The sequence below is a fragment of the Camelus dromedarius genome, chromosome 34, assembly GCF_036321535.1.
Source record: "Camelus dromedarius isolate mCamDro1 chromosome 34, mCamDro1.pat, whole genome shotgun sequence".
NCBI classification, from domain to species: Eukaryota; Metazoa; Chordata; class Mammalia; order Artiodactyla; family Camelidae; genus Camelus; species Camelus dromedarius.
In genome coordinates, this window is record NC_087469.1 from 9,706,905 (window position 1) to 9,722,988 (window position 16,084).

Here is a 16,084-nt window from a genome sequence, read left to right on the forward strand (position 1 = left end):
TGATTCTTAACTGTGCAAGGTGCACTTCTTTCCCTCTGCTCTCCTAGAGCCCCACTTGCCTTCCTACAGAGTTCCTTAAAGATGATGTTAACAAGACCTCATTCCAGTAATGGGTGGGGCCTGTGGCATCTAGCAGGGTTCAGTTTACTGAAGACCTTCTGCAAACGCCTGAGGCCTGAGCTCCAACAGCAGCCTGCACTGCGGTCCCTGCTCTTCAGCCTGGCTGGTCTCTGTGGCTGTTGTGTGGATAAAGTATTCAAGCAGGAGGCAGATTCTGGTTGGGAGTCTTGGATTTAAGCTTGCCTTCATAATGGGTGGTTTGGTGCCTTGCCGTATTCAGTACCAGATGATAAGCAGGATAGAGGGTCTTTACTGAAACATTTTCCCTGCTTGAAGTCGTCACCTGAGGTTTGTGTTGATAGGTGTGTGGGTATAATTTAGGTTACACTGCCTGTCGTAAAATTGTTCCTGTGGGGTTTGTTTACTTGAAGTAATTTGGACCTTTAGGTAGTATTTAGAAGAGGCAGAGTTCACTACATTGGTAGTGGCTAAGAATACAGACCTCGAATCAGCTGACCTGAATCTGAATCCTAGTTTCACTTAGGGCAGCTCTTAATCTTCCCTGCACCTTGGTTTCTTCATCTGTACACTTGGAGTTACAACATCTTTCTGGTACAGCTGTTATGAAGGCCTGAGTAGCCAATCAGTGGTTGGGTTTCTGATCCCCAGTGGGTCAGTGATCCCTCAATGGGTTTTTCACCTGGAGTCACAAATACCAGTCAAACAAAACCAGATTCAGTATAGCAGAGCAGAAATAATTCATTCATTGATGAAGGAATGGTGAAGGGAGAGCTTGTGCTCTAAAGAATCCTTTCCCCGAAGGCAGGGGAGTAAGGGAATTTGAGGGGTAGGAGGCAGACATGTCATTAGGGCTGTAGGAAAGGGGCAGAGATTTCCTGGGGCAGACGGGGGCAGCGGGTGGCATGCGGTCTTCCACGCTTCTTTGTACACAGCAAGAATTGTGCCTAGCAGAGTACAGAGCCCCTCCTTGGACAGAGTTCTTAGGATGGTAATGAAGCGAAGTTAACTTTGGGACACCTCCAGGTCTCATCTGCCTTAGGCACGTTCCTGTGGTCAGGTCAGAACCTGTTCAAGGCTGTTGACCACCGCACACCTCTTAAAGTATAGCTGCAAAACATTTCTGTCAAGTACCAGGTGCTTTTGAAACAAGACACAGATAATCAAGGCTGGAATCCTTTGGGCCTCAGGGCCTGGTATGAGTGACAGGTGTCCAGGTCTTTGTATAATAGTTAATACATGGTTATTAGTAACGTTAGTGGGTAAAGCACTTACTAACAAGCCCTTTTCCCACTAAACTAATAATGTGTTCGCACTCCCATTTCACAGTTATTTGTCTTCAGGCATGACCTTTGATTGCTGAGCCAGTTTCCTCATTTTAAAAATAGAAACGTTGCCTACTTCAGGGTTGTAGCAGAAGCGCCACATAAGCTGCACTAATTGCTTGTGCCACAGCTAAAAAGATAAAGCTGCATAATTCCAGATGACTAACTTTCAGGAGCAGGACCCTTTTATTTGTTGATGCCGAATCCAGCCTGGGTACATGGCAAGTTGCTTAAGGTGCCTTTATTTCCAGAGCAGCATTTGTAGAGTTAATATCCTTTTCCTCTTGGGCACGCCTACCTTTGGCTTCATTGGCGATCCCTTTGCGTGTAGGAGACAACTGCAAGGAATTCAGTTTGTGGGGAAATCCCGGGAGAGTATCTTAACTACTGGCCATCAGTATTCCTGGCTCAGATCGAGGTCTAGGTAAAAGAAACGGACAATTGGGCCTGGGTCTCAAACGAGGAAGAGCGAGACCACCGAGAATCCGGTGGCCGGGGTCAGCCTGGCGGAGTAGGGTTGGTAACCCAAGGTAAGGTTTTCTCTGCGGCGAATGGTCTAATTCCCGCCCAGGGAGGGGCTACGCCCCCCGGGGGCGGCGCCGGAAGTGACGCAGGCGCTTCGTAGAGCCTGGAGTGTGCTGCCGCAGGAGGAGCGCGAGCCCCGCGTGCGCCAGGTGCCGGCGGGCCGGCCGGGGTTCGGCTTCCCCGGGATCCGGCGGACCTTGGCGGCAGCCCCTGGTCTTCCTCCCGTGCACAGCCATGTCTGGTAACGGCAACGCGGCCGCAAAGGCGGTGAGTCCTGAGCCTGTGACCCTCGCCACTTGGGTCTTCCGCACTAGTGGGTGCAATGATTGGCCCCAAGTTGTCACTCTCCGTCGTCTTATTGGTCGGCACGATTATCTGTCTTTTTTTTTTTTTTTTCCGGTCCATGTAGTTTTTAAAGGGCCAGTAGCTAGGTTGCCCTTGAGAGAATCAATGTTGCCTTAGGGGACTCAGGGAGCGGTGGGGGCGGGGTTAAGAGTAGATGGATTGTCTCGAACGGAGCCCCGTTCCGGCAAGGATCTAGATGGGATTCCGTCAGGCTTGGCAACCACGACTCTCGACTTCGTGACCCAGTCCAGGAAAATTAACCTGCAGGAAACAGGGTGCTATTCCCTTGCTTCCTTTCACACGAGACAGGTTCCAGGAGAAACTCAGCCACTTTGGGAAGATGTTCCACTTTGGATCCAGAGAGGAGAGCATACCTCGAAGTCTCCAAACTGCACGCAGTCTTGAAAGTGCACCTTCTCCCCTTTTACTCTTTTAATGGTCACCCAGCCCCAGCTTACTCTCAAAGCCCCCATCTGAGACACACCACTGGGCTACGAACATGGGGGAGCCACTTTGGGCCTTCCTATTCCTAGCCTGCAGGCCCAGCTCTGGGCTTGTGAGATGCAAACTGCAGAGCCTGTGGAGGCCTACTTCAGCCTGAGATAAGAAAGGGGTGGGGCAGCTGCTTATCTCTCCCTGTCCTGCCTGCTGGTAGGAAGAGGAATTCTTCACCATTGCAGACATTCCTGAGCACTGGACGAGGAGTAAGAGGACTGAGATCTAGCTCCAGCTCTCTGCCCATGATTAGCCACGTGACCCTGGGCAAATCACTTCACTCCTCAGAGCCAGCCTTTGCTTCTGTAACATGGTCCCAGAGATGCCTGCCTTGTCTACCTGATAGGTTGTTATGAAGATTAAAAGCAGTAGCTGTAAAATATACATGCTCGATAAATAATTTTTAATGGAACAATTTGACTTGAATATGCTGTGCAGAATCAGTGAGATTAAGAGTTTGCTTGAACCTAGCCGTTTCTGGGACCTTGGATTCCTTTCTCTGGGCTCCCTGTGGTCCAGAAGTTTAGTGGCCATGTTTAGCATTTCAAGCCTAGCCTAATTTGCTCAGGGTGCCCCAGGGTTTATTTATTGGAAAAGTGATAGCCATGGAGTAGACTAGAGTCCATGAGCAGGCAGCTGTCAACTCCAGCAGCAGAGGCCCCAAATGCCAGACTGTAGAACTCCACAGGATGAGGGTCCCAGCACAGGGGAAGTTGATAGTCTCTATAATGGCTACTGTCTGATCTAGAAAGAAATAGGACCTCAGGCTGGAGAACCCAGTTTTACCTGCTTTGCGCTGAGCACCTTTGTCCAAGGTGCCCTGGCAAGAGGAAGAGGCATGTCCCTTTGAGTTCTTGGCTTGGTCTCTGACATCCTAATATTTCCTTGCCGGTGAAACCAGAGGCCACAATCTAGGTAAATGGACACTAGGCAGCTCAGCCTCTTAGTCTTGTAGACTATCAAAGGCAGAATATACCTGAGTGCAAACTTCTTCACTTTATAGATGAGCAAATAGGTTTATAGATGAACAAATGAAATGATGTGTGCTCAAGGTCACCCAGCCAAGAGGCTGAGCAGGACTATACATCAGATCTGTTAACCCCAGTCCTTTACGTCTGTATTCCAACCAGATTACAGGATCCATAGTGTGGCAAGTGTGGGATCTTACGGCATCTACGTGGCATTGAAGCTTGAGTGCTGCTCTATTGTGGATGCAGAACTTGTCCTCAGTGACTCAGCACAAGTTCCCCAGTGTGGCCCCAGCTGCCCTGCCCCTGCCTGTTGCAGGCCCCACCCTCCCTGGGGCCAGGCTGATGGGTCTTATCTCTCCATCCACCTGTCTTTGTGCAGCACTCCCAGTGCCTTAGCTAGGATGGGCTTCAGGGCTCAGTGTCCTGGTTACTGCAGCAAGAACAGCAACAGGTCCTCTGGTCTCTGCTTCTCTGGATCTGTAAGGAGGCAGAAGGTAGTAGGGAGGCAAAGACACCAGTCTTGGAGTGTTTCCCCACTCCGAGGCTCAGCTGGCCCCAGGCCAGGGGCTGAGGTTCCTTTCTTACAAGCCAGTGATTCTGGTTCTTGGACAAGGTGTTGAGGAACACGAAGAATAGCAGGGACTGTGACCTGGGGACTTTTTCTGCAGGAAGAAAACAGCCCAAAGATGAGAGTGATTCGCGTGGGTACCCGCAAGAGCCAGGTGAGTGCCGGTACCAGGGTGGAGGAGGTTTGTCAGAATTCTGTGTTCACAGTATTATAAGTTGCGGGGGCTGGAGGGTTCCCTGCAGCTTAGGGGTGGAGGAAATGGGATGACTGGGTATTAAATCCCATGCAGAATGGCAGATTGCATTCTGTGGAAGGTAGTCCCTGGGCTGGGGAAGTTGTTGGGGTATAGTGGGCTCCTTCAACCCTCTCTCTGAATTCCAGTCCCTTCAGGATCTCCCTGCCCTATGAAAGTCTGAGCTTAGTGTAGTGGCCAGAGGACAGGACTAACCTGAATTTCTGTCCCCAGCTGGCCCGCATACAGACGGACAGTGTGGTGGCAACGCTGAAAGCCTTGTACCCAGGCCTGCAGTTTGAAATCAGTGAGTTTTCTGGACAGAAATGGAAGCTAATGGGAAGCCTTTACCTATCCCCCCCACCTCCCCTCCCACTCCCAGAAGGGAGAACACTGGTTTTGGGTTTGTCTTGGACCAAAGCGTGATCCCATTGCCTCTGAAAATTCTTGGCTGTCCCCAGCTTGGGGGCCCTTTCCTCCTCTGAATACCTCCAGCTCTGGACTACCTGGGCTAGCCTGGCATTTAACTTCTGCTTTGAGTCTTTTTATGAGTGTCTCTGGTCTTCCTCCTAGATCATACATTCCCAGAGGGTAGGGACTGGGGCTTATGTGCCTCCGTATCCGCCGTGAATCTTAGCACAGTGCTGGGCTCAGTAGGGGCTCAATAAATGGTGACCAGTGGGTGTCTGATTGGTTGACTCTCTCCTCAGTTGCTATGTCCACCACAGGGGACAAGATTCTTGATACTGCACTCTCTAAGGTAACAGCATTTTCCACTCAATCCTTTACACCCATCCTCTTTCCTTCCCCCAAAAGTTTCACTCTGAGGCTCTTTCTTGCCCAACAGATTGGAGAGAAGAGCCTGTTTACCAAGGAGCTGGAACACGCGCTGGAGAAGAATGAGTAAGTGAAAGAGGGGAACATGGCGCCCTCCCAGGTTCTCGCTGTGACCCCAGTGTGCCTTGGATCTGGATATCAGCTAGACTGTTGGGCTTAAACGCTTGGATAGGCTAGTGAGGGGCTCATATGTGAGTTTTTCAGGCCTCAGAAAAAGAGTGTCATGGTCCTGAGCCATCTGGCTGCCTGGAGTGTAGGACTGGCCAGGAGAAGTGGGTAGAAGGGACAAGAAGAGGGGAGCAGGTTTCAGGGTCCCAGGGTCTTATGAAGGCCTGTTTCCTGAATTGCTCTGGGCTCCACACTGACATAAAGACAGGAGTGAGTGGAAAAGGGCTGGAGGCCTACTGCTTGGACCCCTTCTTTTTGTCTCTCTCCCATCCCTCTAGAGTGGACCTGGTTGTTCATTCCTTGAAGGACCTGCCCACAGTGCTTCCTCCTGGCTTCACCATTGGAGCCATCTGCAAGTAAGAGTCAGGGGCACTGGGCATGGAATCATGTTAACCTTGGCTTTGGGACTTGGCCCTCTGCCTCTGGGCTGTCTTTCTTGCCCTGAGGAGTGTCAAGCATGGCAGAAAACTCAGAAAATGCCAATTAGTTGACTGTTGAGACAGCCTGGAAGTGACCTGAACTGAGACCTCCTCCTCATTCTGTGATCTTCCCTCCATCCCCAGGCGGGAGACCCCTTATGATGCTGTTGTCTTTCACCCCAAATTTGTTGGGAAGACCTTAGAAACCTTGCCAGAAAAGAGGTGAGTGGAGCCTGGATAGGCATCTTGGTGGGATTTGCACAGAAGACAGAGGGGTGTGAGGAGGAGGAAAGGAAAAGTGCTTGCCTGGGGTTAAATCTCATTTTAAACCCTCTCTCTGAGCAGTGTGGTGGGAACCAGCTCCCTGCGGAGAGCAGCCCAGCTGCAGAGAAAGTTTCCACATCTGGAGTTCAAGAGTATTGTATCCTTTATACGAGGGAGGAGGCAGCAGCCAAGGAGGAAGACGAGGTCCAGAGGGCCCTGGGAGTTGTGAGAATAGACGGGGCTTCCAGAGGAAGTGGCCCATGGCTGCAGTGTACTCTCTGTTCTCTTATTCATCCACCCATCCATCCATTCATTCATAATCCTTTCATGTTTTCTTAGCCCCAGGCAAGTGCCTGGCACTGGAGATAATGGTGAGCAAGATCAACATTGTCCCTGCTTATATAGAGATTACATTTTAGTTCTGGAGACAGACAACTGGGTATTGATAATACACAGTGATACTGAACAGTGATTACTTCAGGGCAGGAGAATTGGAGGGTGCTTCCATTTTTGTTTTGTACCCCACTATGTTGTTTTGATTTTTACAGTGTTATATGTTTGTAAAACTAATTTTCAAAACAGTATTTGCTAAGTGCTCCAGTGCACAAAGTAGGGAATTCTCTGGAAGATCCTAGCTGGAACATCTAAACACACATTTAGGGATCAGAGAAGGCTTCTCAGAGGTCTTGTAACCCTGGGCAAGTTATTTTACCCGTCTGTATCATTTTCTTCATCTGTAAAACGGAGACGATCATACTACCAACCGCATACAGTTGTGAAAATTAAATGAATTGACATCTGTAAAGCACTTAAGTGTCTGGCACGTAGTAAGTATGAGATAAGTGTTAGCTGTTATCATTAAGCTGAGAACTCAAAGGTGAGAAGTTAGCAGATAGACTCAGACACTGGAACAGCATGAGGCTCCAGGCTTCCCAGCACTTGCCGGCCTTAGCGTCTCTCCACAGCGGGGAAACCTCAACACACGGCTTCGGAAGCTGGATGAGCTGCAGGAGTTCAGTGCCATCATCTTGGCCGCAGCTGGCCTGCAGCGCATGGGCTGGCAGAATCGGGTGGGGCAGGTAAGGCCTGTCCCTCTCCCCCCACAGTTAATCTTCATCTCCTTCCTGCCTGTATTCTCTTTCTGAACACCTACTTCTAACACTCCAAGCTGGAAATGAGGCCCAGGTTGAGGAGATTGGGGATCAGAGGCCAGACTCTCACTAGGGAAGCCCCATCTCACTGCCTTGTGCTTTTAGGCACTTGTCTCCACCCTTCTGACTGCCTGTTCTGCCCTGACAGATCCTGCATCCCGAGGAGTGCATGTATGCTGTGGGTCAGGTATGCTTGCCCAGGGAAGCTGCGAATTGATGTGCCTATTTCTTTTGTTCTCAACCAAGGAAAACATTCCCAGGAAGGGGCAGGCCTTGGGAGGCTACTGGCCCAAAAGGCCCTCGGGAAGCAAGTGGAGGTGGGCTGGTTCCCATCCTTAGCTCCAGTCTGGAGAAAGATGGGGCTGATGTCTTAGGCTGTATTTCCATCAGGGGGCCCTGGCAGTGGAAGTCCGAGCCAAGGACCAGGACATCTTGGATTTGGTGTGTGTGCTGCATGATCCAGAGACTCTGCTTCGCTGCATTGCTGAACGGGCCTTCCTGAGGCACCTGGTAGGCTCCTGTGGAGGTGTGGGGACCTAGGGAGTTGGGAAGGGTGGTGGGGAGAGTTCTCAAATGAATGCTCTGTATTTAGTGGTAACTCATTCTCAGATGTATGGACAGGACCCAGGTCTGGGCCCCTGCCTCACTTTGTTATGTCCTCAGAGGGGTCTGTGTCTGAGGTCTCTGGTCACAGGGTGGTAAAGGTCCTTGGCGCTCACACACAGAACTTCCCGTTGCAGGAAGGAGGCTGCAGTGTGCCAGTGGCAGTGCATACAGCCATGAAGGATGGCCAGGTAAACAGGAAGATGGGTGGGAGGGCAAGGAAAGAACTGGCATTTCTCTTGTGCATCCTGAGCTACCAGTAAAGAGGCCAGGTTTTTAAGCAGGTTCCTCTCACAGCATACTGAGGCAACGGTTTTCTTTCCCAGCTGTACCTTACTGGAGGAGTCTGGAGTCTGGATGGCTCAGATAGCATGCAAGAGACCATGCAGGCCACCATCCATGTCCCTGCCCAGGTGCCAAGGCTGGAGGGTGAGGGAGGGGTAAGAAACACATCTACATGTTATCTCCCCTTTCGTGCTCACCAAATCCTACCTCCTTCCCTCCCGCACTCAGCATGAAGATGGCCCTGAGGATGATCCACAGCTTGTGGGCATCACTGCCCGGAACATCCCACGAGAAGCTCAGCTGGCTGCCGAGAACCTGGGAATAAGCTTGGCCACCTTGTTGCTGAACAAAGGAGCCAAGAACATTTTGGACATTGCACGGCAACTCAATGATGCCCACTAACTGGTCTGTGGGGCACAGATGCCTGGGTTGCTGCTGTTCAGTGCCTACATCCCAGCCCTCAGTGCCCCATTCTCACTGTTACCCTGGGGAGTGATTACCCCAGGGGACTGAACTGCAGAGGCTTCCATAGGCTCGTCTCACCTTGGGGCCTTAATTACTGCCTTGCCTCCTCAGGTGGAGGCTCCACCTCTAGAGAAAATGTCTAATAAGCCACAGCCTTTGAATGTAACCAATTCTACTAATAAAACACATTTGAGGGTGTTTTTGTTTCTGGTGGGGTTGCATTAAGGACACACAAAACCCTTTTCTCCTTATCTAAGGCTGGGACCCCTGTACAAAGTTCTCCTGGAACACACTTTGTCTCAGTAGTCTCATCTTGCAACAGAATAGATTGTCTCCCAGGAAACACCGAGAGGGCCATAATCTTATAATCTACGATTTGTCTCTCTCCAGTTGAGCCTTACTTAGATAGTCCTCCCTCCCCCACTACTTTTAAGCATCTACAAAGTCACCGATTCTACCACCGTTTTGCAAAATGAAGACACCTCATTAAAAAAAAAACAATCCTTTAATAAACAAAATTAGTCCATCTGAAATTCCCCAATACCTAAAGTACTAGTCTTGGATGGGTTAGCTGCAAAATTCCAGTTTCGAAGCCAATGGCGGCTCAGTCCAGACCGGGATTAACGGACTAGTGCTGGTATCTAGGTGCTTGGCTTGCCGAGTGGACCCGCTGGGAGGGGAGCGGGGCGGGGGCCCGCCAGGACCGGCTGGAGGCCGGGTACCCCCACTCCTATGGGAGACGCTCACGCTGAAGTGTCTCGTCCGCGCCGCGCACAGGCCTGCGAGTGGAGATGGAAGGAGCGCGGACGTGCAAGGCCTGGGATCTGGCAGCAAAGGGGACGCTAGGGCAAATGATGTGATCGACTCCTCGACCGCCGGAAGCAGAGTCCCGTCTGAAGTCGCGGCTGGAGCACCGGGCTGGAGAGCAAAGCGCGCGGCCGTGGCTGCGGGGTCCCGCCGGCGGCCGTCCGCATCGTTCACCTTCCCCGCCGCGCGCCCAGGCCCTGCGTCAGCGCGGCTGGCCCAGCCTTCCAGAAGGTGCCGCGGCCTCCCCGCAGCCCATCAGCACTCTGGGGCCAAGGCCGCCGAGTCACGAGCGAGGTACTCGCCCCGGGGCCGAGTGGCGTTCCAGCGGCCGCGCTCCGCGGATCCCAGGCGGGAGCGAGCCCCGCGGGGGAGGGGCGGGTCGGGCGGCGCCGGGGCCGCGGAGGGGGCGAGCGCGCGGCCGTCCGGCCCGGAGCCCGACGTGGCCCAGCTCTTTCCGTGAGGGCTGTGGTGGCCCTTAAAAGGGCCTTTGTGGTGGCGAGGGGAGGGCCGGGCGGCGGCGGTAGCGGCGCGGGCGCCCTCAGTACTCCTGCGAGGCCTGGGTGGCCTTCTTGCCGCCCGCGGGCGCCTTCGGCCCCACGGTGGCGCTGGTCTTCTTAGGCAGCAGCACGGCCTGGATGTTGGGCAGGACGCCTCCCTGGGCGATCGTCACGCCGCCCAGCAGCTTGTTGAGCTCCTCGTCGTTGCGGATGGCCAGCTGCAGGTGGCGAGGGATGATCCGCGTCTTCTTGTTGTCGCGGGCCGCGTTGCCTGCCAGCTCAAGGATTTCAGCGGTGAGGTACTCGAGCACCGCCGCCAGGTAGACCGGGGCGCCGGCGCCCACCCGCTCGGCGTAGTGGCCCTTCCGCAGCAACCGATGCACGCGGCCCACCGGGAACTGGAGGCCGGCGCGCGACGAGCGCGACTTGGCCTTGGCGCGGGCCTTGCCGCCGGTCTTGCCGCGGCCCGACATGCTGCGCGAGGTAGAGAAACGGTGAGGTGGATGCCTCGCAAGGATAAAGAACAGCCGGCCGCCGCAGTCCAACTGCCGTCGCGCGCGCCCCGGGGCCGCCCTTATAAGCCCCCAGGGCACACCCCCTGCGCCCTCCTGATTGGCTCTTTTCTCTAATACCCGCCTCCGGTTGGCTGCGGTTAACCCTTCGGTGACGCGCTTCGGCTGAAGGAACGCGCCCGCCGATTGGCCGAATTTGAAAACCTTTTGCCCGGGGAAAAAGGCGAGGAGGAGCTGCTGGCAGACAGCTAACCACTCCCGGGTGTAGCCAATCCATGTGAAGCGCGCCAGATTTAAATGCTACAGCTGGCGACCAGAACCGGAAGACAAAGAGGGTGGAGTCTGAAGCCACCTTCAGAGCCTCTGGCAAGTCTGTGCAGGCCCAGGATTTTTAAAGGAAACGGGTCAACACTAAATCTACCTCTACCACTCCTTCCAGGTCTGGTCACTCCCTCTTGTTCGGCAAAGACAGTGAAAAAGGGAAGGAATGAGACCCCCTGGAAGTTAGGCCCCAGACCAGAGACCAGGTAACGCCAATCTTATGGCCCTCTATGCCACCCAAGAAGCAAGATTTCAATATTTATTCAACATGTTCTGTCTGGTCTTAGTTCTTCCTGTTCAATTCCTGCTATAAGGGGCCTGACGTACTGAAAGAAAAAGGATGGGTCAGAGAGCAAGGCATCCTCTTGGAGGAAATGACTCAATCAACCCGCCCATATAGGAAATACACCTGCAGAAACAACAATAAGAAAATGACAACACTTTATTGTCACCACTGGGAGCACCTGGCCCCTGAGTCTGTTCTTAATCATCAGAATTCTTAATTTATAGGCAAATGTCAAGTCATCACCTTCGAACCTGTGTCCCTATCCCTAGCCAGGGTTCTGTCCCCAGGTCCAACATATTCCTTGAGTGTCAGAGTTGTAACTGCATAAAAGCTACAGTAGCCCACCTTAAGAGGCTGCAAGGATGGGATGGAGAGGGAGAGTGGCAAGTTGAGAAAAGCCATAGGCAAAGTCCAATCAACAGTCATTAGAGGGCAAGAAAGGCCCAGGACGGCAATAATCCTATGGGACAGGAAATGCTGAGGACAAAAGGAGGACAATGAAGGGTGGGAGAAGCCTGGGCCAGGAGGCAGTCTTGGTCCAAAAGAGGTCAGTGGGCATGAGTCAGGAACCTTGGAGACTATGAAGCAAAGGGCAATAATCAGACATCATAGAAGAGTCGGACAAGCTGGTACCGAATGGAGAAGGTAACAGCACTGCCCACGACCTGCAAGGAGAAACAAACTAGAGTCAGAACCATAGATGAAGGGATGCAAGGAGGTGTAAACCCTGTTCCCAACAGCACTGCACCTGTAGTAGCAGCAGGAACAGGGTGAGGTTTCTCTCATGCATGGGCCCAAAGACTTTAAGTAGTAAGTTGATGAGTGTCATGTTGTTACACTCAGTGAAGGCACCATCCTCATTCTCACTCTGGCGCACTGACACTAGCCGGAGGCTCTCTGCTACCTGGAGGGACCAGAAGTGGACAGAACTTCAGCTAATACCTATGCTCCAGGAATGGCGATCTGCTTAATGCTTCCACATTCCCCTTGGATCTGATGCAGGCCTAGGTTCCCCATTCCCTGAATTCAGAATGGTAGCCTAGAGCCTTACCTCCTTGTTACCCTGTTACCTTTAGAATAAAGGTGCCCAAGAAAGAGAGGCTCTTGGTCTTGAACTTGGAATAGCTCATCTCCAGTTTGCCTGTGTTGGTATTGAGTCTGCAGGAGAAGAGAGCTTCATGTGACTGAGCCACTACTCAAAGAACTCTCTTCACTGTGGTTAATTAATAGGAAGAGCACTGAATGTGGAGTCAAACACCTTGAGATCTATTTCTGGCTCTGCTGCTTGCTTCTGTGTGATCAGAGCTGCTATGAACATTAAATGAGATCGTGCAAATAAATGTGCTCTGTAATTTATAAAGGGCTAACCACATGGAAAGAGTTAGCCCTTCCTTGGGTCCACTCCCTCTACCCAGCGAATGTGTAAGGCTGGCTTTAAGTGTCCCAAGTGAAAAAGCTATGATACCCCTTTCAAGCCCCAAATCGGCTACCTGGGAATACGGTGGCGAGGGCAGGGGATGATATGCAGGAGCTGAGGCAGTGAGTAGAGGAAGTTGAACACCTGAGGCATGAAGAAGAGTAGCATGGTCTTGCTGAAGTGTCCCAAGATGCCCACCACGGCAAAGGTCATGCCAGCAAAGTAACAGAAGGTATCTCCCACAAACACCCGTGATGGGTACCTGTGTAGGGGAGAGGATCTGAGCCAGTGGCAAGAGGCATTACCAGTCCTTTCTCTCATAGCACACACACTGGGCACTGGGCTAGCCCTGACCCTAGTTCTGGCTCAGAGGAGATTCCAGTTCTCCCAGCAACTCTCCAGGACTCAAGGCCCTGAATCCATCTATTCCTGGGGGCTCCACAGCACCTGCCCCCAGATACTGCTGGGTAGAGAGCAATTTAAGAATATTACCAACTGAAGACCCAGAAAACAGTACAGGGATGCACAGGTTCAGCTTCACCATTGGGAAATGGTCATGATGAGGACCATACTTGCCACATGTTCAAACAGCTGTCCCCCATCCACAGGCCTACTTACCAGTTATGGTAGAGCAATCCCAAAGTGGTGAAAAAAAAGGGTATCATGAAGTAGAGGGAAAAGACATGATCATCCCGATAATCACCTTTGGAAGCAGGGGAAAAAGAAAGAAGGAATAGTTGATGGCCATTTCCCCTGCACATCGTGGTCCTACTTTTGTTTGTCCCTAAATTCTGTCCCAAACTGTATTGTCCACCTCTCCCAAGTTTCAAGAACTCACTACCCCTTTTATGTTACCCAGGCAATTCTCAATATTTCACCTCATTCATGACCTCTTCCCAAACTAGTTACTGTCTTCCATTTGGTTTAGACCATTCAGATCTAGGTTTGAATACAAGCTTTACTTCCTAACTGTGTGACTTTGATCATGACACGTTTAACTTCTGAGCCTCAGTTTCCTACCTTTGAAAAAAGGATGATGAAAACACCTGCCACATAGAGCTGTTACAAATTTTAAAGTGAGAGCACATTTTTAAAGTGCATAGCTTTAATAAGCACTTATGGAGTCCATCAGCCAAAGACCACCAGAAACAGGCCTACAGTCAAAGCTGGGTTTACTGACTTGTAACAGGGGAGATTTGGGAACCCACACACCCTGAGGAACCACGGGATGCCTCAGTAAGGAGGTGTTAGGAAGACTTGTCATAGGATTTGTTTTAAGTAATTCTGGGGCGGATGCAGGGAGGCAGAGTGACTGGGTGCTGTCAGCAAGGGTAATGCTATGATTGGGCATCTTAATAACTTTGTTTTGTTTTGTTTTGTTTTGTTTTGTTTTGTTAGGGGAGAGGTAATTAGCTTTATTTATTTTAATGGAGGTACTGCGGATTGAACCCAGGACCTCATGCATGCTAGGAATGTACTCTACCACTGAGCTATACCTTCCTCCCCTTAGCATCTTAATAATTTTTATCCAAGAAGTGGGAGGAACTTGAGTTGTCATCCAAAGGAAGCAGCAATCACTCATGTTAGCCCAAAGAGAGGTCTGGTTTTTTAGTTAGTCTATCATGGTCACAGAGTGACCCTGCCTGATTTGGGGGTTCTACAAAATTATTTATGTTCAGTAGGAGAAGACCAAGGCCTACCTATTAGTACCAATCCCTTTATAAATAAGGGTTGCTATTTTTCATTCTCAAATTTAATAAATCTTAGTTGTTATTTGCAAAGTAAATAACTTCCCTTATCGTCTATAATTACTCACATATTGCTCTTTTTCTGAATTCCTCAAAGCCAGCTATCAGGCAACTTCCTTATTAACACTCAGACTTATCTACTCTCCCCAGTCCAATCCCACCTACCTTCCAGCTCCACCAGGTTGAAGATGATGATGGAAGCAGAAATGACTAGCGACTGGCCAGCCTCTAGGCCATTAATTCCTGCTAGAATATTGATGGCATTGGTACAGAACACTGCCAGCAGCCCCATGTAGACATAGTACAGGATCCCTGGGGGGAGAAAACAGTAAGAAAAGAAGTAGTGCCACCTGTAGAATGGAGAATTTAAGGATATCCTTCTGAGGAAAATGGTGAGATAAAGGATTGGATGAAGGGCCAACAAAAGGATCTAAAGAGACACACAGACCAGAGACACTTGGAGGAGAAAGTGGAGCACTAGGAAGGATGTTCTGCTGGATATCTCACAGGGCAAGGGTGACCAGAATAGGGGCCACAGGGGCGGTAGTGGTAGGGGTACTCACCCAAGTCCAGATGCAGACCAAGAATTGGGCGGAAGGGCTTGGGTACCACAACAGTTGTGTTGCCAAAGTTGGTGAAATAGACCATGAGGAGAGGTAGTGAGGCAGCTGTGGGCAGCAGTAGCTTATGGCGCCAGCGCAGATTCAGGACATCATCAGCGAAGCCCAGGAAAATCATGCAGCAGATGGCAAGGAGCGCACCTATCAGGGCCACAAACTGGGGGAGGCTCGGGCAGGTCACAGCTCCAGCCTACTTCCACTTAACCTTTCAAGAATTCCCGTCTTTTCTTCGTTCTCAGCCGTTCCCTCCCAACCCAAGTAACCTCAACTCTCTCAGGTAGCTCGCAGCTCCCAGCCCCAGCCAGCCGCCCTCACTAACCCACTTACTTCATGGTAGGGGAAGGCTTTACACTGCTCCTCCACAAAGCAGTTCAGGAAAGGGAAAGGGATGAAGCAGAAGAGGATGATAAGGAAAACAGCACCGCTGATCACTCCCTGGGACTCTGGGCTGTGGCCCAGCAGCAAGCCGGGTGGAGGGGGAAGAGGAGAGGGGGCGTGGTCACTCACTAGTGCAAGTAGTACAGTAACCTAACTTGGGGACGGGGAAGGGCACCACTACTGGATTCCCAGATACTCCCAAGGGTCCCACCTTCCCGCCCACATCCCTACCCCAATGCTAACCAGATCTGCCTTTCACCCACCAGAGTCCCCGACTAGCTGCTAGGTTAGCGCTCCATCTCCCTCGGCGCGCAGTCAAGCGCTCCAGTCCTCGCCCCTGCCCAACCCTTGCCCAGCTCCTGCCCCCGGCCCCAGACCAGAGCGCAGCCCCCTCACATTTGCTGCCGGCTGGTTTTGTTGAGGTCCTGACCGCAGAGGCGCGCGGCGATGAAGTGGCCACGGAAGGCAGGAATGAGGGTGAGTGTGGCCACAAACCCCAGAAGCGAGCCGATCAAATTCACCAACAGCGGCATCGGCAACTCCGGGAAGGCCCACATGGTGACCGGCTAGGGGACCCGTTCTGCTGTCTCCTTGGCTAACAGGTAAGCCAGGCAGAAGCCCTGAGCCCCCAGCAGTAAGGAGCGGCCGCTTCCCACAGGCTGGGTCTTCCCACAGTAGCCTGAGCAAAACACAGCAACTCTGACCTGAGCCGCCCTCGTTTGTCCCACAAGCTTCTATAAAGCAACCTTGGCTCTGCCCCACTGCAT

At 51.8% G+C, this 16,084-nt stretch overlaps 3 protein-coding genes across 5 annotated transcripts; 1 reads left to right on the forward strand and 2 right to left on the reverse strand.

Moving 5' to 3' along the window:
* Nucleotides 1–1,765: 1,765 nt before the first annotated feature.
* On the forward strand, nucleotides 1,766–8,929 carry HMBS (hydroxymethylbilane synthase). Of its 2 annotated transcripts, none has more exons than XM_010981353.3 (14): nucleotides 1,766–1,933; nucleotides 4,408–4,461; nucleotides 4,774–4,846; nucleotides 5,250–5,299; nucleotides 5,387–5,442; nucleotides 5,823–5,900; nucleotides 6,108–6,185; nucleotides 6,309–6,384; nucleotides 7,193–7,306; nucleotides 7,527–7,565; nucleotides 7,769–7,888; nucleotides 8,119–8,172; nucleotides 8,308–8,394; nucleotides 8,495–8,929. In XM_010981353.3, the coding sequence occupies exons 2-14, from the start codon at nucleotides 4,426–4,428 to the stop codon at nucleotides 8,666–8,668; spliced, it is 1,035 nt and encodes a 344-aa protein (XP_010979655.1). In that variant the 5' UTR covers nucleotides 1,766–1,933; nucleotides 4,408–4,425; the 3' UTR covers nucleotides 8,669–8,929. The 2 variants fall into 2 exon arrangements, with proteins under 2 accessions (XP_010979655.1, XP_010979654.1); XM_010981352.3 differs by lacking the exon at nucleotides 1,766–1,933 and adding an exon at nucleotides 2,013–2,195.
* Nucleotides 8,930–9,217: 288 nt separating this feature from the next.
* Nucleotides 9,218–11,164, reverse strand: LOC116150196 (histone H2AX). Its single transcript, XM_031443532.2, has one exon. The coding sequence runs from the start codon at nucleotides 10,506–10,508 to the stop codon at nucleotides 10,077–10,079; it is 432 nt and encodes a 143-aa protein (XP_031299392.1). The 5' UTR covers nucleotides 10,509–11,164; the 3' UTR covers nucleotides 9,218–10,076.
* A 128-nt stretch (nucleotides 11,165–11,292) lies between these two features.
* Nucleotides 11,293–16,081, reverse strand: DPAGT1 (dolichyl-phosphate N-acetylglucosaminephosphotransferase 1). Of its 2 annotated transcripts, XM_010981351.3 has the most exons (9): nucleotides 15,714–16,081; nucleotides 15,267–15,387; nucleotides 14,883–15,096; nucleotides 14,485–14,631; nucleotides 13,190–13,274; nucleotides 12,645–12,833; nucleotides 12,225–12,312; nucleotides 11,903–12,058; nucleotides 11,293–11,819 (listed from the first exon to the last, which is right to left on the reverse strand). In XM_010981351.3, the coding sequence occupies exons 1-9, from the start codon at nucleotides 15,872–15,874 to the stop codon at nucleotides 11,754–11,756; spliced, it is 1,227 nt and encodes a 408-aa protein (XP_010979653.1). In that variant the 5' UTR covers nucleotides 15,875–16,081; the 3' UTR covers nucleotides 11,293–11,753. The 2 variants fall into 2 exon arrangements, with proteins under 2 accessions (XP_010979653.1, XP_031299391.1); XM_031443531.2 differs by lacking the exon at nucleotides 11,293–11,819 and having other exon boundaries at nucleotides 11,925–12,058; nucleotides 12,206–12,312; nucleotides 15,714–16,074.
* Nucleotides 16,082–16,084: the final 3 nt, after the last annotated feature.